We start from the raw sequence: 21,318 nt of genomic DNA on the forward strand, positions 1-21,318 counted from the left end.
GAACCCATGTCCCCTGGATTGGAAGGCAGATCCTTAACCACTGAACCATGAGGGAAGTCCCCTAATTTATTCTTTTTCTGGATTTTTATGTTGGAAGCCAAGGTCATTGATTTGAGACCTTCTTTTCTAATATAGACATTCAGTGCTATAAATTTTCATGCAAGTAAGCAGCATTCCACAAATTGTAATATATTATGTTTTCATTTTTATTCAGTTCAAAATACTTTGTAATTCCTCTTTTCATTACCTCTTTAATCCAAGGATTATTTAGATGTGTGTTATTTAGTTTTTGAATATTGGAGTATTTTCCAGAAATATTTTTGTTCTTGATTTCCAGTTTGATTGCTTTGTGGTCAGAGAACATACTTTGTATGACTTAAATCCTTTTGACTTACTCCTTTATTTTATAACCCAGAATATAGTCTTCTTTTGGTAAGTGTTCCATGGCTACTTGAAAAGAATGGTGGTGTTCAAGTCTACAGTATCCTTGATGATTTTCCGCCTGCTCTTTCTATCACTTATTCATTGAGGGGTATTGAAATCTCAGATTGTAATTGTGGATTTGTCTATTTTTCTTTGCAGTTCTCTCAAGTTTTGCTTTATATATTTTGAAGTTACTAGGCGCATAAACGTTTAGGGTTGTTATGCTTGTTATTAATTGACACTCTTATCATTATGAAATGACCTTGTTTATTGCTGATAATGTTTTTTGCTCTGAAGTCTACTTTGTTTGGTATTAATATAGCCAGTCTAGCTTAGCTTTGTTTTGTCACATGTTAGTGTGTTATATCTTATTTCTAACCTTATTACAAATTTATGTCTGTATGTTTAAAGTGCATTTCTTATAGGTGGCATACAGTTGTGTCTTGCTTTTTGATGCAGTCTGACAATCTGCTTTTTCTTAAAAATTAATTAATTTATTTATTTGTTGATTTTTGGCTTTGTTGGGTCTTCATTGCTGCGCACAGGCTTTCTCTAGTTACAGCGAGTGGAGGCTACTCTTCGTTGTGGTGCACAGGCTTCTCATTGCGGTGGCTTCTCTTGCTGTGGAGCACAGGCTGTAGGCCCACGGTCTTCAGTAATTGTGGCATGTGGGCTCAGTCATTGTGGCACATGGGTTTAGTTGCTCCATGACGTGTGGGAGGACCAGGGCTCAAACCTGTGTCTCCTGCATTGACAGGTGGATTCCTGACCACTGCGCCACCAGTGAAGTCCCTGACAATCTGCTTTTTAATTGAGGTTTTCAGACCATTTTCACTAATGTGATTATTGATACAGTAGGTATGAATCTGTCATTATGCTGTTTGATTTCTGTTTATCCCATCTGTTCTTTGTTCCCCTTTTCTTTTTCTGCCATCTTTTAGATTAATCAAGTAATTTTTATGATGTAGTTTTATTTCTTTTTTGTTTTTTTGGTTTATTAACTGTAACTCTTTTGTTTCACTATTTTAGTGGTTACTTTAGGGTTTACAGTATTTTACTTAGGGTTCTCACAGTCCACCTTCAAGTAATATTGTACCACATCATATATAGGATAAGAATATTACAAAATAGTTTACTGCCACTTCTTCTCTCCTTGCCAGATCCTCCTGGATCTGTGGGATTGTAGTTTTCATTAAGTTTAGAAAATTGTTGGCCATTCTTTTCTTCAAATATATTTTTTTCTGTTTCTTTCCTCCACCTCTTTGGAGCATTGTATATTTAGCCACTTGAATTCCTGGTCAGGGAATTAAGGTCCCACATGCTGTGCGGCATGGCCAAAAAAAAAAAAATGTATTTGCTCAATGTATGGATGAGTGAAGGTGAAAATGTGCAGTGCTTTATACATAAAAATTACTCATATATTTCATTTCTATCTTTGTTTTCTTCCTAATGCAGATTCTGTTAGCTTATTGAAAATTCAGGATGCAGTTCTTTCATATGAAAGATTAATAGAACTTAAAAAATATTACTGTGAACTACTTACAGAAAAAAATAAAAAAATGGAAAATAAGGTTACTGGGCTACCAAAGGAGCTATCAGAAACAAAAGAAATGAAATCACAGTTAGAGCATCAAAAAGTGGAGTGGGAACAAGAGCTCTGCAGCTTGAGGTATTGAACATCTTAGTTTTCAAGAAATATTTGAACTGTTTTTATTTACTGTAATACTACAGATGTGTATTTACTTTAATACTACGGGAAGTTTTATACTTGCTAACATACCTGCTGGGATTTTACAGGGGAGAAAACTTCATTAGTATTGTGGAGTATGAAATTCTTGGAAATAATACAGCAAGTTCTTAACAGTGGATACTTCTACTAATAATTTAATGTATATATTTCCAAATCATCATTTTCATGGCCATACAGAAGTCCTCCATACGAAGGCTCATTTTTTTTGTAATATCTTTTTTAATTTTATTTTTTTATACAGCAGGTTCTTATTAGTTATCCATTTTATATATATTAGTGTATACATGTCAATCCCAAGCTCCAAGTTCATCCCACCCCCCTGCTTTCCCCCCTTGGTGTCTATACATTTGTTCTCTACATCTGTGTCTCTATTTCTGCCTTGCAAACCAGTTTACCTGTACCATTTTTCTAGATTCCACATATATGCGTTAATATGCGTATTTGTTTTTCTCTTTCTGACTTACTTCACTCTGTATGACAGTCCCTAGATCCAACCACGTCTCAACAAGTGACCCAATTTCGTTCCTTTTTATGGCTGAGTAATATCCCATTGTAAATATGTGCCACATCTTCTTTATCCATTCGTCTGTTGATGGGCATTCACATTGCTTCCATGACCTGGCTATTGTAAATAGTGCTTCAATGAACATTGGGGTGCTTGTGTCTTTTTGAATTATGGTCATTATTTTTTTTTAGCAAATTGAATTTCAGTTATTTTTCATTTTTCTGTATTATATTTAATGCTACAAGGAATGTCTCTTCTATAAATTCATTTCTACATTTCTGATTATTTATTTTGAATAATTTCTTTAATATTGTGTTATTTGGTTAAAGTATGAGAACTTTTTAAAAAGGTCTTTGATCCATGTTTCTAAATTGTTCTCCAGAAAGTTTATATTTCTTTACACTCCCACCCACAGAAGTATGAAATGGCCATTTTTCTCAAGACAAAATTTTTAAAAACATTTATGTAGTTTTATTCTTAACATATGCGTGGATGAAATAAAAGGTAAAAATGGAAGGTGATTACTGATTAGTTTATTCAATGTCTCTTTCATACAGAGATAAAATTAGTTCACAGGTTTGTGCTGAAAGCACAAAATACTCTCTGTTTAATTAATTAATATGGATTCTGCCTTATGGGATTTAAAATTATTTATTAAATAGATAATAATCAACAAGTTGAAAATGTTACAAAAGAAGAAACATAAAAAGTGTGGGGCAACAGATATTAGACTCCCTAGCCTAGTCTTGGATTACAGTGTCTGAAGATATATGTTCTGTAAAAGGCATCTGCAGATTTTATCTGGCACTGTAAGTCATTTAGGGGTACCTGTAGTATTTTATGAAGTTGAAATTTTATTTCTAGTGAACTTATAAACTTGTTTCTAAACAACAGCTTCTCTTTTTAACTAGTAACTAAATTATCTGTCCTAAAGGAGGAGTAATTATGACAGTGTGGAAAACAGGGTAATTTTCGGCCTAACTTCACTGAATAATTTCAAAATTTCTTTCCTACACTATTCACCAGAGTTACTCTTGACTAAAACTTACTTAAGTGGCAGAATGTTTTTTCATTGCTACCTTTCAAGTACATATATCTTTATGAAGAGATTGAAGTGAGGAATTAAAAATATGAGGCCTAGAAAGGAAAAAAAAACTGGAGAACAGAAATTTCATTAGGATACTAAATCAGCAGGTGAAGATCCAGATCATAAAATGAACTTTTTATTTTCCAACAAAACACATTTTAAGGTAAGCATATTTAACTGCAGATTCACCCTAAAACAAGAAAAAAAGAAGAGAAGAAATGCTGACAGGTTATATGAAAAAATTAGGGAGCAGTTAAGAAGAAAAGAGCAATACAGTAAAGAAGTTGAAATGAAACAACAACTTGAACTCACTCTCAGAGCACTAGACATGGAACTGAGGACTGTGAGAAATAATCTGATTCAGGTAAGTTAATCTTTGGTGAAAATTTCAAATTTCCAACAGTATTTCCTCAGTATTATTTGTAATATCTCTTTGATTTAATATATATTATTTAGGTTTAAAACAAATAAAAAGTGTTATCTCATCCTAAATATGAACTATGACATTTATAGCTTAAATTATTAATTTCTTGCCATTCTTAGCTTCTAATACATGCTCTGTGTATGTTTTCTGAATGGAGGAATGGAAGGTAAATTGAGCTTAATGATTAACATAATGATTGGCATTTTTGGTCCATTCGAAAGTAATATTCTTAATTCCAATCCATGTGTTAATTTTGGCTTTTCTGTGTTAAAATACAGGGTAAATTGCCTTGAGACTGCGATGGAACTAGTTAAATGCTTTGTAAAAAGATTTTCTTTCACAATACTATATCTCCCTGTATTTTTGCTCTGTGATAAGTTTAGCAGTCATTTAAATTAAAATCTTAAGTTATTCATGTGGGATAAATATCCTTGTGTTTATTTTAAAAGGCTACTTCCTTTTAACAGTTTTTTTTTTAATTCTGCTCTTAAGCTTTTGACTTTTTTTTTTTAATGGTATGAGACCAAAAACCTCATGAAATATGTCTCCAGGTTGTAGAAGAACGAAATGACGCTCAGAGGCAGCTTTCTCGAGAGCAGAATGCCAGAATTTTACAAGATGGAATCCTGACCAGTCACCTTGCCAAACAAAAGGAGATAGAAATGACTAATAAGGAAATGAATTCTGAGGTATTTTCTTTAATCATTTTCAAATATTTGTGTGTATGTATCTGTATATGTATATATTTTAAAAACCAATACTATACGTCACAGACAGTGTAGAGGATATTTAAAACCTATTTAAGTATATTTTGGGGAGGGAGTGGACGTTTCTCATCCATTGGATATTTAATATTTTTAATTCAAACATAATTGAATTATATTTGATTAAATTTAATTCAAGTAGTATTTTTAATTCAAATCCATTTGTCTGCAACAGTCAAGCAGTGACATACAATAGCCTCATCCAAGGAGAGGCTTTTAATATTTTCCATAGGAACTGATGAACTTTTCATAATCTCAAAACTATTGCTACCATCTAGAAAAGTCTGCACCCTGATGGCGGTTTAGGCAGGGAAGACCATGTGTGCTCCACCATCGACCACACTACCCGACCAAATCCCAGCACTGAATACGTTCTTGCCCTCTGCTTTGGAGTGAACATGTCAATCACTATGCACCTCATCATTTTCAGTGTCTAAATCAGAGTCTGTTCTTGGCTTCACTGTCATTTCTTTAACCAGTACCCCATCAATGACATTTTCACATCACTTACAATTTTTCAGTATCGTAAAAGCTGCAACATTAGTTGTAAAAACATTTTTTTTTTTGTTTTGCGGTACGTGGGCCTCTCACTGTTGTAGCCTGTCCCATTGCGGAGCACAGGCCCCGGACGCGCAGGCTCAGCGGCCATGGCTCACGGGCCCAGCCGCTCCGCGGCATGTGGAATCTTCCCGGACCGGGGCACGAACCCGTGTCCCCTGCATCGGCAGGTGGACTCTAAACCACTGCGCCACCGGGGAAGCCCGTAAAAACATTTTTGAGCACTTTAACAAAATTATTTCCTTAGAATAAACTTACAAAATTACCAAAAAAAAAAGAGATAACCCCAAAACAAACAAACAAAGCAACATTATGATTTCTGGCAGTGATTTCACTTACTTGATAGATTAGTAGAGAGATTAGTTTATCCCTTCCACTGATGGTAAGGAGGAAAGGTATAGCCAGTTCAGAGGCCATCTTTTGGACGTCATTCTTCTACTTGTGAGAAAATTAACACTTTGCTCCATGTAGTGTCCTATTTCAGTACAAGGAACTTTTGAAAATAGTGATAGATATGCCATAATATTTATTTAGTGATAATTTATTGATAAGTATTTTATTTTTAGTGAAACAGTTCATTGTATTTCCCCCTACCTTACTATTTTAAGCATTATGAAGAGAGAATAAAAGTTATTGCAGCAGCGAATAATCTCACGATTTTCTAAGATCTCTATAAATTTTACCTTATTTACCACGAGTGTATGCACCATAGTGAAATATAAGGCTCATTTCATATTTATATGTTTGTACTAGAGAACTAGCTGTGGTTTGGTGTAAGAGGACTCATAGTAAAGTCAGAAGACCTGGAGAAAAGCCTGCAGCTTGCTTGTATTTTTGACTTCCTCATTTCCAGGACTGTCATAGCTAAATGAGTTAATTGATGTTTGTAGAAGTGCTTAGTACAGTTATCAGTAGATGTGATTCTTGTAACTGACTATAAAAATATTAGAAACGTAGAATATTTATGGAATATTCTCAGGACTATATAAATATTAGAAACATAGAATATTTATGGAATATTCTCAGGAAAAAAAATTTTAGGAAATTTAATCTGTCGAAATATATACAGAGCTAAGGCTTTTACTCTGGGGTAGCTGTATAGGTTAGCTAGCAGACGTAATTATTTTTTAAGCTAGCAGGTGGTATTTTAGTTTATTTTTTATTGAAGTATAGTTGATTTACAATACTGTGTTATTTTCAGGTATACAGCACAGTGATTCAGTTATATATATATATATATGTATATATATATATATATATATATATATACCTTTATAGATTCTTTTTCCACATATTGAGTGTAGTTCCCTGTGCTACACAGCAGGTCATTGTGGGTTATCTGGTTTTTATATAGTAGTGTGTATATATTAATCCCAACCTCCTAATGAATCCCTCCCCCTCTTTCCCCTTCAGTAACCATAAGTTTGTTTCCTACGTCTGTGAGTCTCTTTCTGTTTTGTAAATAAGTTTATTGGTATCATTTTTTTAGATTCCATGTATAAGTGATATCATATGATATTTGTCTTTCTGTCTGGCTTACTTCGCTCAGAATGATAGTCTCTAGGTCCATCCATGTTGCAGCAAATGGCATTATTTCATTCTGTTTTTATGGCAGAGTAGTATTCCACCGTATAAATATATCACATCAGAGGCAATTTTTAGCTATAGTCAGATTTATTAATCTTTTATTTTAAGCCTTCTGGGTTTGTTATAATTTAGAGAAAGGCCTTTCCAATTCTGAGCTTCTTAAGAATTCTCCTGTGGTTTGTTTTTTACTTTCATGGATTCATTGTCTTCAATTAAATTTTTGAACTTTTGAAGATTTCTGCTTGTAAGAAGTCTGAGGTTTGTATCCAACCTTATTTTTTCCAGTTGGATATCCACTTATTGCAGCCTTTTCATTGTATAAACATATAGGTTAGTCTTTCAGAGGAAATCATGAAATGTCAATTTATTGAGTACTAGCTAAAAATCTCCTTTATTTCACTTAGGTGTCTGATAGTCCTGAAAAAGAAAAAGATCTGTTACATAAAAACCACATGTTGCAGGATGAAGTTGCCATGCTAAGACTGGAAATCGACACAATAAAATGTCAGAACCAGGAAAAGGAAAAGAAATATTTTGAGGACACTGAAATTGTAAAAGAAAAGAATGATGATCTTCAAAAGACAATAAAACTGAATGAGGAAACATTAACAAAGACAATATTCCAATATACTGGACAGCTTAATGTTCCGACAGCTGAGAATACAATGCTAAACTCTAAGCTGGAGAATGAAAAACAAAGCAAAGAAAGACAGGAAGCAGAAGTGGAATCCTACCGTTCTAGACTGGCTGCTGCCATACATGATCACCATCAAAGTCAGACATCAAAAAGAGACCTGGGACTTGCCTTCCAGAGACCAAGAGATGAGTGGTTACGCTTGCAGGACAAAATGAATTTTGATGTGTCTAACCTGAAAGGTAACAATGAGATGCTTTCCCAGCAACTTTCTCAAGCTGAAAGTAAATTCAGTAGCCTAAAAACCAAGTTCCATCACATGAGGGATGCTCTCAGAGAAAAGACTTTGGTGTTAGAACGTGTACAGAGAGACCTAAGCCAAGCACAGTGTCAAAAGAAGGAACTTGAACACATGTATCAAAGTGAACAAGGCAAAGTGAATAAATACATTGGAAAGCAGGAATCCTTAGAAGAGAGATTATCTCAACTCCAGAGTGAAAACATATTGCTCAGACAGCAACTGGATGATGCGCAAAACAAAGCCGATAGTAGAGAGAAGACAGTAATTAACATCCAAGACCAGTTTCAGGAGATTGTGAAAAATCTTAAAGCTGAAAGTGAAAAACAAGGTCTGATGCTGGAGGAAAGGAACAAGGAGTTAATCAATGAATGTAATCATTTAAAAGAGAGAATATATCAGTATGAAAATGAGAAAACAGAAAGAGAAGTAAGTATCCAAGAAGAGAAATAATTCTCAGACTTCCGAAAGAAAATTCAAAGTGATTTTGATTATGGCTAAATGTTGAATCTAGTTGAATATAAATAATATATAGACTATAAATCTATAGACTGTAAATCAGCCTAAAAGCATACCTTGTATTCAGCAAATAGAGAATTAGACCTGAGAGGTACTTTACTTTGAGTAGAGACATTGTGTCACCTATGAAATTTTAAGAGATTAAGTTATAAATTGTTAATGGGTATAGACCGGTATTAGTAATTTACTCTTCTACTGCTAAGATAATAATTTTAATCTTTATGTCACCACATTTTAGTATCATGATGAAGCAGATAAATGAAATGCTCAGATATAAAACGAATTATTTTGAAATTAAGGTTCAATTTTGTGTATTACCTTGACAGTCAATTCCAGATTTCCCGAATGAACTGATGTGTTGATGCCATATCTCATAGTACTTTTCCTTCAGTAGCTTGTCATAACTTTTTAGTTGATATAATTTTATTTTTCTTCATGTCAATTTGAATTAATTTGGGAAATAGTTCAGCCTCAAACCATGTATTCTTATGACCTCTCAACTCTTTAAAGGCATCTACTTTTCATTAAATCATAATTTGGGATTAAAGTAGTGAGCTTTAGCAAAACTATACTTGATTTAATCTTCCCATTTCTATTTATAATTTACTTGGAACATTTTTACAAATAATTTGCTCATAATTCTCATTTCAAGGCTCAGTTACTATCATTTGGATATAAATCTGTCCAATACAAAGAGAATTGTAGCTCTCTGTGACTTATCAATTTGGCATTGGACTCCCATTTTCAGACTAGTGAGGGGTGGCAGATTCATGAGTAGCAGGAATAGGGTGTGGGACAGGGTCATAGGGGCTTCTATCGGGAGGCAGAGGGAGGCCCTGAAGGTCTCATTTTAATTCTAGGAATTAAAATGGGAATGACCTCATTTTAATTCTGAGATAGGAATCTATTGAGCACTGGATTGAATATGTGAGGATCTCTGAAGTTAATGGAAGCCTCCAGTAGAGAAGAGGGAAGATGTTCCCACCACTCGTCCCACCTACACACCCATTTCTTTCTGAGACTTGAGGAGGTCCTCAAGCTCAGCAAATTGATCGGGAAGGTCAGGGAGTGGATAGTGGGACTGAATCCATTGTCTAAGTAACTTAATAGTGATAAGGCCAGAGGGTAACACCTTCTGTGTCTTAAACCAAATTCAGTGAGCAGGAAGGTGCACATACAAGGAGAAGGAGACAAATTGATGTCTCTGGTGATAGTTTTCAAAGTACATAGGTTGGAGTTATCTATTATTAACATAACTTAATAATAAGGTAATTTATAAAATCAGTGACAGAGTATCTTATTAGGCACTTGTGAGACAACTTCAACAAGAACTGGCTGATACCCTAAAAAAGCAATCTATGTCAGAGGCTTCACTGGAGGCCATGTCATGTTATCGTACTAATTTAGAAGATGAGGCACAGGATTTAAAGAAAAAATTACGTCAAGTCACAAGTCAGGTATGTATGAAATTTAACGTGTCAATACTTAATGTATAGGATAAAGTGTTTTAGGACACTAATTTTCATGGACGGCTTTCTTTTGTATTTCCGTTACAAGTAAATTTATTACAATTTTGTTATCTTTATCATGCACTTGTTTCTTAAACTCTGACTTTCATTCTGCCGTTTGCATTATATATTTTTTCTTACAATATTTACCCTTAGGAAAGTTGAGAATTGTGCGTGATTCCTCACAGAAGTTGAGAGACTTTTTTTTTCTATTAAACAGTATTTTTTAGTGATATCTCTACTACCATGATGAAGCAAGCCAGATAAAATCAGAGGATAATGTTTAATGGAATGTTCCATAAAATTGTCATTTTTCATCTTCACTTTCATGAATGGATGTAGTATCTGTGTGTATTTATTTCATGGATTTCAGAATAACGTGTGCAGAAAGGTCATTATACAAACCAGTTGAAGTTAGGCATTGCCTTCATATTCTTTTCATTTTAGATATATTGTAAAAGCGTAGAGATACTCAGATCGTGTGTAGTATGTACACCCGAAATAGAAAATTAAGAAAATTATCTAGATCCTCCCATTGTATTTTTAAGAAAACTATTGAGATAATTCACATATCATATAATTCACCCATTTAAAATGTGTAGTTCAATCTCTCCTTGTATATTCAGAGAGTCGTGCACTTGGCATCAATTATAGAGCATCTCCATCACCCCCAAAGGAAAACCCTGCGTCCCTTAGCCGTCACCCATGGCCCCCATCTCCCTCAGCCCCAGCAACCACCAGTCTAATCTCTGTCTCTGTAGATGTGCCTATTCTGGGTATTTCATATAAATGGAATCACACAGTATGTGGTCCTTTGTGATTAGCTTTTCTCATTTGATGTAACATTTTCAAGGTTCATCCATGTTATAGCGCATATCAGTACTTCCATTCCTGTTTATTGTCGAACAGCACGTTATGTGGCTAAGCCATTCATCCATTCATCAGTTGATGGGCCTTTGGGTTATTTCCACCTTTGGGCTGTTAATAATGCTGCTGTGAACAGTCATTTACAAGTTACTGTGTGGACATAATTTTTATCTCCCTGCTGTTGGGTTTTATCCTCTTAGTTAATTGGCTGATTTCACCTTTTCTTGGCCTTTACTCATGCTGTCCTTTCTGTCTTTACAGTTTCTTTTCCTCCTGCCTAATCCTCCATTTATTCAGACCTGGCCCCCAGTCTTCTCCATGAAGCTCTCTGACTGTCCTAGCTCTCATTGACCCTGTCATCTAGTCTGTGAAGAAGAGTTTAGCCCTTAATTTTACACTGTTTTAATTTTTTTCATGAGAGAGAATCTCGCCTAAGTATAAATTTGTCTAACAGGGAATATTTATTGATATGCACGGCACCTGTCTTGCATAAATTGAAAATATTTTAGCTTAACAGTTGCTAGGATACAATTAAGTACTTTATACCATACCAATAACATTTTCTTGGAGATATTGATATAATCTTTTATTAAAATGTATTTTAAGCAATTAAATATACAATTAAAAGCTCTTAATCTAATAGAGGAGAATTGTTCAATTAAATGCTCTTTTCTTTTCCCCTCACTCTGGAAAAAAAAATCTAAATTTGCCTTCCTTCATTATGCAGCCAGAACTGGGGATTTTCACATTGATAGCATTTCACCAACTGTAAAGCTCTGTGGATAGCTTCTCCAATATCCATACCACATAACCTTAATTTTCTCATCCGAGTACTTTCTAGACATAACCAGTTGCTAGGAGTGAATTGATTCAGAGCTTTGATTTAGCAATAGGGTGATATTTCCATGCCAGTGACATAACCCTTCCTCTGATGGTCATGTAAGTTATGTACCACTCAATCCAGGAGGTGCTATTTGCATATTAATCCATGATCACTGCCCACTGAGTAGTACAGAGAGGAAGTAAGTTATAAATTATTATAAGTGGAAAAAAGGACTAGTGGAATCAGTGGAAGTTTTTGAAGTACTGGGCACATACATTCTGGTCCTCATGCTCCCTCTTTACTGCCAATTTCAATGGTATGGAGAATGATTTCAGTGTGACTTGTACAGGAGACCACTTCTGTTGGCATGCCATCTGCCTAAAATATCAAATTGTTTGGAACATAAAATACAGCAATAGTAATAATTCTGATTGTAAACACTTAGCATTTACTATGTGCCACGTACTTTTCTAAATACGTTATGCATACCCCCCCCCCAATTTAATCTTCCCGACATCCCAGTGAGGTCAGTGCTATTATTATCTTCATTTTACGGCTGGAGAAACTGAGACACAGAAAATTTAAGTAATTTGCTCAAGGACATACAGCAAATAAGTGGTGGAATTGGGACTCAGACCCACGCATTCTGGCTCCTGTGTAGATACTACCTCTCACACTAGTCCCTGAAGCACCTGGTTGTCACCAACAGTAGTGTGTAGTGTGAACGTTCATAATCACTGAAAGAGCTGTGGTCATTCACATATGTGGATATTTAAAATTATAGTTGGTATAGAGCGTGGAGTAAAAAATATAAATGTCTTTCCCCATTTGGCCAATTTATAAATTTGTGTATTTATTTGATAAAATATAATTTAAAGCATGAATGATGCTGTGGTTTAGTACGAGAAGTCAGTAACTTGTAAAGGGCCAGATAGTAAATATTTTAGGCTTTGTGGTTCACAAGGTGTCTGTTGTAGCAACTCAACTCTGCTGTTGCAGCAGGAAAGTAGCCATAAACAATATGCAGAAGAAAGACATAAAAACAGATGATGGCGGATTGGCTAGATTATCAGTAATTAAAAAAAAAATTTTCTCCTTTTAGTTGCAAGAAGCACAGGATCGATGTACAGAGGCCATGAGATGTGCTGAGAAGACGCAGGATCACATCCAAAAGTACAATTTAAAGCAGCACAGAAAATAACTTAAGTATAAGTATAGAGCAGATAAGCAGTATAGTATGAGAATTATATCAGTTATGACAATAAATACATCATTGTAAAGCTGGGTAAACATTTCAGCTTTGAGCTATTTTGAAATGCATAATTTTTCTCCATTATTTCTAAATTTTTCACATTATCCACAGAACACAACTAGAAAACGGCACAATTGCCAAATCATCTACTTTTCAAAATTCTTAGAACATATGTAATTGAACCTGCAGGTGTTTGTTCAGAAACTGTGTGGTATTTTAAAATCTATGTGTGAGAATAATTATTTTAAAATATGCATTTTAGGCTTGATATTGAAAATGCCAAGTTAAAAGCTACAGTCAAAAAGCAAGCGGACAAAAGTGAAGAGCTTCAGAAAAACCTGTTAGGTACAAGTTCAGTAAGTCAATCTCTTAATTTCTGTCATGCTGAAAAGGAATTTTAATTGTTTTACTAGAAATATATAAGAATATTTTGGACAATATGAAAAGTCTCATTGATAAAAGAGTTTATTTTTATATTGATACTACTTGCTACTGGTAGCATAATTCCTCTTTATAGAGGAAGTTGACTGAAATAATAAAATTGATTTTTATAGTAAGACTTTAATTAAAAAGATGGTGACAGTCCAAAAGCAATATTTTATATATACCACATTTTGTTTATTCATTCATCTGTCAATGAACACTGTGATTTTTCCACCTTCTGGCTATTGTTAATAATGCTGCTATGAACAGTGGTACACAAATATCTGTTTGAGTCCAGAAATTTGAGTAATGATTTGATCTAGAATTCTGAATTTCCCTTGTAATCTAAACCCTCCAGTGCTATTTTGAGAATGAATTACTTTTAACGTTGTAGTTCATTTTCTTTATCAAGAAGGAATACTAGGTCACTATGCAAGCATTTTTCTGAAAGGAATGTATTTTTTCCTTTCTTGGATTTTATTTTACTTTATTTTTTAAAGATTTTTTTTGATGTGGACCATTCTTCAAGTCTTTATTGAATTTGATACAATACTGCTTCTGTTTTATGTTTTGGTTTTTTGGCCAGGAGGCATGTGGGATCTTAACTCCCTGACCAGGGATCGAACTTCCTGCATTGGAAGGCAAAGTCTTAACCACTGGACCTCCAGGGAAGTCCCCCTTTTTTCTTTAAAAAAAGAAAAGAGATGCCAGTGAAAAAGTAGAAATGGCTGCTCAATCAGGGCCTTACATAGTAACAGGTGCTCCTAGCATAGCAAGTTCAGGAACAATTTTTCTCCCAGACACTTGAGTTAATCAGCCTTTCAAAGGTGTAAGAGCCAGTCTCAGAAAAGACTGATGTGTAATCCAGGATTCCAATTTATCAATGTATAGTGAAAGCTATGTAATTATTTACCAAGCAGAAAGGGATTCTCCTGCCGTTTATACTCTCCTTTGTAGGGAAGCTACCTATGATTTAAAAATCAGAAGATTCTATTGTGAACCCTAAGTTGGAGGGATGAGGTAGATGCACCTACCAACTCGTTTCTTTCCATCACAATAGTTAGATTCATGCAGTGTCATTATACAGATATACCTGTCAGGGGGACTAGAACATTCTATTGACTGGCCCTTCTTGTGTTCAAAGAAACATTGAAAATTATTTTTTCTAGACTTGATATGCATTAGTCACATTGTATTAGCATACTTTTCATACGAGTGACAACACAATATGTTGACAAAAGGAGTCTCATGTGAATGAGAGTGCCAGATGTCCCCTTACATTGTCAAACAAATCTATTCGGGTATCAGAAATTGAAAATTTTGTAAGGATACCCCACACTGATTAAGGGTATTAAAAAAAATAATAACGGATTTTCTGTAGATTCCTATAGAAATGAGTTAGGATTATGACATAGAATTATTGGCCACTTTAAGGTCTACACAAATCAAAAATTTAATGAGACAGCTTTTCACCAACTCAGTCAGTAGCCCTGGCTTCTCCTAAAGTTCTCATCTCAGGAATCCCCAGGCCAGAGCCAACCTGAGTTAAGATATATGGTCAACACAGTGTTGAGATGAAGAATCTGGGCTGGGAAGAAGAGAGAGCTCTAGCTGACTCAAGACTCCAAACAATATAGTTGAGTATTCACCTGAAAGGAGTATCAGAAGACTTCCATAAGGTCAGGTCTCTATGGAATAGGAAATTATTCAAAAGAAAACAAGGGCAGGGACTTCCCTGGTGCAGTGGTTAGGAATCCGCCTGCCAGTGCATTGGACATGGGTTTGATCCCTGGTCGGGGAAGATCCCACATGCCGGGGAGCCACTAAGCCCGTGCACCACAACTACTGAGCCTGCACTCTAGAGCCTGCGAGCCACAACTACTGAGCCCATGTGCTGCAACTACTGCAGCCCACGTTCCTAGAGCCTGTGCTCTGCAACAAGAGAAGCCACTGCAGTGAGAAGCCCACGCACCACAGTGAAGAGAAGCCCCCACTCACCTCAACTAGAAAAAGCCCGCACGCAGCAACGCAGATCCAATACAGCCAAAAAAAAAAAAAAAAAAGAAAAAGAAGAAAACAAGGGCAAATAATTGATAATCTGATCCTTGTGAAAAACTTTCACATTGTAAAAGAAAATAAAGACAAACTATGCTGGTCAACATCCTAAGGGTGAGGGTGCCCCCCAAGATTAGAAAATAACACTACACTCAAAGTAACACCAATAAGAATAAACGTAAAGTGTCCAAGAATAGCTCTGTACAAGGATAATCCACCCTGAGCAATGGCTCATGAGTGTGGCTGAGGATGTTGTCTATGAGGAGCAAGAAGGGGGAGAGTAAAGTACAGGTGATCTCAGCAAAGGGGTCAAGGCTGGAAAGGTAGGTTAGGGAATCTGGTACGAAGCCTTGAGATGTAAGGAGCCCTGAGTGAATTTAGAAAGAGGATTAGAAAGGGTCAAGGACTGAACATCAAGAGTTACTGTCATTCAGACTGAGGTGGGCTCAGAGGAGCAGAGGCAGAGTGTGGTCATGTTCGCGGTTGCTGCTGAGAAGTGAAGCAGGGTAAGGACTGAAGAAGAAACGGTTCTTGATGACCCTCAAAACTTTTAATGGAGTTACAAGATTGAAAGTCAATTTAGTGTAAAAGAAGAGAATAAGTGATGAAAGATGAATTATGGATGAGACCGTGCGTTAAAGAATGTAAGAGTCCCGGGCTTCCCTAGTAGCGCAGTTGTTAAGAATCCACCTGCCAATGCAGGGGACACGGGTTCGAGCCTTGGTCCGGGAAGATCCCACATGCCGCAGAGCAACTAAGCCTGTGCGCCACAACTACTGAGTCTGCACTCTAGAGCCCGCAAGCCACAACTACTGAGCCCATGTGCCTAGAGCTCATGCTCTGCAACAAGAGAAGTCACTGCAATGAGAAGCCCACACACCACAACGAAGAGTAGCCCCTGCTCACCACAACTAGAGAAAGCCCGCACGCAGCAACAAAGACCCAACACAGCCAAAAATAAATAAATATAATTAATTAATTAATTTTAAAAAAGAATATAAGAGTCCAGTAGTGGGAGTGAGGGAGAAAAAGGATGAGAGAAAAAGCTACAAGAATCAAGAAGAAGTTACATTTTTTTTTATGCGGTACGCGGGCCTCTCACTGTTGCGGCCTCTCCTGTTGCGGGGCACAGGCTCCGGTCGCGCAGGCTCAGCGGCCATGGCTCACGGGCCCAGCCACTCCAAGGCATGTGGGATCTTCCCGTACCGGGGCACGAACCCGTGTCCCTTGCATCAGCAGGCGGACTCTCAACCACTGCGCCACCAGAGAAGCCCGAAGTTACATTTTTATTTAGTGTACAGAAGACTTAAACTTTATTTAAAGAGAAGAATGGTTAATAGAAATGGAGAAATTGAAACCTATGGAAGAATGCTTACAGAGAATGAAAGGCTTTATCTTGTGTGGGAATTTTTCAAAGATTATATTAGTAAGATGTGATTTAACAAAACCTGGAATATCTTAAACCATTGATGAAAATGTTTCTAGGGCATCTTTAGAAACTAAAACGTAAATATAACCACTCTTTAAAAAAATTTCATTAACGTGTAAAAACCTCTGGGTTATTTATTTACTTATTTATTTATTATTATTATTATTATTTGGTTGCTCCAAGTCTTGGTTGCAGCAGGCGGCCTCCCCAGTTGCAGCAGGTGTGCTCCTTAGTTGTGGCATGCAACCTCTTAGTTGCGGCCTGCATGTGGGACCTAGTTCTCTGACTAAGGATTCAACCCAGTCCCCCTGCATTGGGAGCATGGAGTCTTATCCACCATGCCACCAGGGAAGTCCCAAAACGTCTGTTTTTAACAAATAAATTTTGGCAATTTAAATTCTAGAAAAAGGATGAAATGATGAAAATGAAAAATCAATAGGGCCTCCCTGGTGGCGCAGTGGTTGGGAGTCCGCCTGCCGATGCAGGGGATACGGGTTCGTGCCCCGGTCTGGGGGGATCCCATATGCCGCGGAGCGGCTGGGCCCGTGAGCCATGGCTGCTGAGCCTGCGCATCCGGAGCCTGTGCTCCGCAACGGGAGAGGCCACAGCAGTGAGAGGCCCGCGTACCACCAAAAAAAAAAAAAAAAAAAAAAAAAAAAAAAAAAAAAAAAAAAAAATCAATATAAGCTGTTTCAAGAAAAGTTATTATTATTATTATTTTTTTTTTTTTATTAGTTTCTGCTTTATAACAAAGTGAATCAGTCATACATATACATCTGTTCCCACATCCCTTCCCTCATGCATCTCCCTCCCTCCCACCCTCCCCATCCCACCCCTCCAGGCGGTCACAAAGCACCGAGCTGATCTCCCTGTGCTCTGCGGCTGCTTCCCACTATCTATCTACCTTACGTTTGGTAGTGTATATATGTCCATGCCTCTCTTTCCCTTTGTCACAGCTTACCCTTCCCCTTCCCCATATCCTCAAGTCCATTCTCAAGTAGGTCTGTGTCTTTATTCCCGTTTTACCCCTAGGTTCTTCATGACATTTTTTTTTTTTTAAATTCCATATATATGTGTTAGCATACAGTATTTGTCTTTCTCTTTCTGACTTACTTCACTCTGTATGACAGACTCTAGGTCTATCCACCTCATTACAAATAGCTCAGTTTCGTTTCTTTTTATGGCTGAGTAATATTCCATTGTATATATGTGCCACATCTTCTTTATCCATTCATCCGATGATGGACACTTAGGTTGTTTCCAGCTCCGGGCTATTGTGAATAGAGCTGCAATGAACATTTTGGTACATGTCTCTTTTTGAATTACGGTTTTCTCAGGGTATATGCCTAGTAGTGGGATTGCTGGGTCATATGGTAGTTCTATTTGTAGTTTTTTAAGGAACCTCCATACTGTTCTCCATAGTGGCTGTACCAATTCACATTCCCACCAGCAGTGCAAGAGTGTTCCCTTTTCTCCACACCCTCTCCAGCATTTATTGTTTCTACATTTCTTGATGATGGCCATTCTGACTGGTGTGAGATGATATCTCATTGTAGTTTTGATTTGCATTTCTCTAATGATTAATGATGTTGAGCATTCTTTCATGTGTTTGTTGGCAGTCTGTATATCTTCTTTGGAGAAATGCCTATTTAAGTCTTCTGCCCATTTTTGGATTGGGTTGTTTGTTTTTTTGCTATTGAGCTGCATGAGCTGCTTATAAATTTTGGAGATTAATCCTTTGTCAGTTGCTTCATTTGCAAATATTTTCTCCCATTCTGAGGGTTGTCTTTTGGTCTTGTTTATGGTTTCCTTTGCTGTGCAAAAGCTTTGAAGTTTCATTAGGTCCCATTTGTTTATCTTTGTTTTTATTTCCATTTCTCTAGGAGGTGGGTCCAAAAGGATCTTGCTGTGATTTATGTCATAGAGTGTTCTACCTATGTTTTCCTCTAGGAGTTTGATAGTTTCTGGCCTTACATTTAGGTCTTTAATCCATTTTGAGCTTATTTTTGTGTATGGTGTTAGGGAATGATCTAATCTCATACTTTTACATGTCCCTGTCCAGTTTTCCCAGCACCACTTATTGAAGAGGCTGTCCTTTCTCCACTGTACATTCCTGCCTCCTTTATCAAAGATAAGTTGGCCATATGTGCGTGGGTTTATCTCTGGGCCTTCTATCCTGATCCACTGATCTATCTTTCTGTTTTTATGCCAGTACCACACTGTCTTAATTACTGTAGCTTTGTAGTATAGTCTGAAGTCAGGCAGCCTGATTCCTCCAGCTCCGTTTTTCGTTCTCAAGATTGCTTTGGCTATTCGGGGTCTTTTGTTTTTCCAAACAAATTTTGAAATTTTTTGTTCTACTTCTGTGAAAAATGCCAGTGGTATTTTGATAGGGATTGCATTGAATCTGTAGATTGCTTTGGGTAGTAGAGTCATTTTCACAATATTGATTCTTCCAATCCAGGAGCATGGTATATCTCTCCATCTATTTATATCATCTTTAATTTCTTTCATCAGTGTCTTATAATTTTCTGCATACAGGTCTTTTGTCTCCTTAGGTAGGTTTATTCCTAGATATTTTATTCTTTTTGTTGCAATGGTAAATGGGAGTGTTTTCTTGATTTCATTTTCAGATTTTTCATCATTAGTGTACAGGAATGCCAGAGATTTCTGTGCATTAATTTTGTATCCTGCTACTTTACCAAATTCATTGATTAGCTCTAGTAGTTTTTCGGTAGCATCTTTAGGATTCTCTATGTATAGTATCATGTCATCTGCAAACAGTGACAGCTTTACTTCTTCTTTTCCAATTTGGATTCCTTTTATTTCCTTTTCTTCTCTGATTGCTGTGGCTAAAACTTCCAAAACTATGTTGAATAAGAGTGGTGAGAGTGGGCAGCCTTGTCTTGTTCCTGATCTTAGTGGAAATGGTTTCAGTTTTTCACCATTGAGGACAATGTTGGCTGTGGGTTTGTCATATATGGCCTTTATTATGTTGAGGAAAGTTCCCTCTATGCCTACTTTCTGCAGGGTTTTTATCATAAATGGATGTTGAATTTTGTCGAAAGCTTTCTCTGCATCTATTGAGATGATCATATGGTTTTTCTCCTTCAACTTGTTAATATGGTGTATCACATTGATTGATTTGCGTATATTGAAGAATCCTTGCATTCCTGGAATAAACCCCACTTGATCATGGTGTATGATCCTTTTAATGTGCTGTTGGATTCTGTTTGCTAGTATTTTGTTGAGGATTTTTGCATCTATGTTCATCAGTGATATTGGCCTGTAGTTTTCTTTCTTTGTGACATCCTTGCCTGGTTTTGGTATCAAGGTGATGGTGGCCTCGTAGAATGAGTTTGGGAGTGTTCCTTCCTCTGATATTGTTTGGAAGAGTTTGAGAAGGATGGGTGTTAGCTCTTCTCTAAATGTTTGATAGAATTCGCCTGTGAAGCCATCTGGTCCTGGGCTTTTGTTTGATGGAAGATTTTTAATCACAGTTTCAATTTCAGTGCTTGTGATTGGTCTATTCATATTTTCTATTTCTTCCTGAGTCAGTCTTGGTAGGTTGTGCATTTCTAAGAATTTGTCCATTTCTTCCAGGTTGTCCATTTTATTGGCATAGAGTTGCTTATAGTAATCTCTCATGATCTTTTGTATTTCTGCAGTGTGAGTTGTTACTTCTCCTTTTTCATTTCTAATTCTACTGATTTGAGTCTTCTCCCTTCTTTTCTTGATGAGTCTGGCTAATGGTTTGTCAATTTTGTTTATCTTCTCAAAGAACCAGCTTTTAGTTTGGTTGATCTTTGCTATCGTTTCCTTCATTTCTTTTTCATTTATTTCTGATCTGATCTTTATGATTTCTTTCCTTCTGCTAACTTTGGGGGTTTTTTGTTCTTCTTTCTCTAATTGCTTTAGGTGCAGGGTCAGGTTGTTTACTCGAAATGTTTCCTGTTTCTTAAGGTGGGATTGTATTGCTATAAACTTCCCCCTTAGAACTGCTTTTGCTGCGTCCCATAGGTTTTGGGTCGTCGTGTCTCCATTGTCATTTGTTTCTAGGTATTTCTTAATTTCCTCTTTGATTTCTTCAGTGATCACTTCGTTATTGAGTAGTGTATTGTTTAGCCTCCATGTGTTTGTATTTTTTACAGATCTTTTCCTGTAATTGATGTCTAGTCTCATAGCGTTGTGGTCGGAAAAGATACTTGATACAATTTCAATTTTCTTAACTTTACCAAGGCTTGATTTGTGACCCAAGATATGATCTATCCTGGAGAATGTTCCATGAGCACTTGAGAAAAATGTGTATTCTGTTGTTTTTGGGTGGAATGTCCTATAAATATCAATTAAGTCCATCTTGTTTAATGTATCATTTAAAGCTTGTGTTTCCTTATTTATTTTCATTTTGGATG

General features: G+C 36.3%; 1 protein-coding gene across 1 annotated transcript in view; it reads left to right on the top strand.

The window, feature by feature from the left end:
- The window catches only part of LOC307051000 (ankyrin repeat domain-containing protein 26-like), a 94,710-nt gene that overhangs the window by 46,184 nt on the left and 27,208 nt on the right, over positions 1-21,318 (top strand). The window contains exons 12-18 of the mRNA XM_079701314.1: positions 1,879-2,092; positions 3,949-4,129; positions 4,741-4,878; positions 7,503-8,459; positions 9,854-10,006; positions 12,850-12,920; positions 13,262-13,355. Coding sequence (XP_079557440.1) covers positions 1,879-2,092; positions 3,949-4,129; positions 4,741-4,878; positions 7,503-8,459; positions 9,854-10,006; positions 12,850-12,920; positions 13,262-13,355 — 1,808 coding nt within the window. The remainder of the gene's footprint in view (positions 1-1,878; positions 2,093-3,948; positions 4,130-4,740; positions 4,879-7,502; positions 8,460-9,853; positions 10,007-12,849; positions 12,921-13,261; positions 13,356-21,318) is intronic.

The sequence above is a fragment of the Hyperoodon ampullatus genome (genome assembly GCF_949752795.1).
Source record: "Hyperoodon ampullatus genome assembly, chromosome: 3".
NCBI classification, from domain to species: domain Eukaryota; kingdom Metazoa; phylum Chordata; class Mammalia; order Artiodactyla; family Ziphiidae; genus Hyperoodon; species Hyperoodon ampullatus.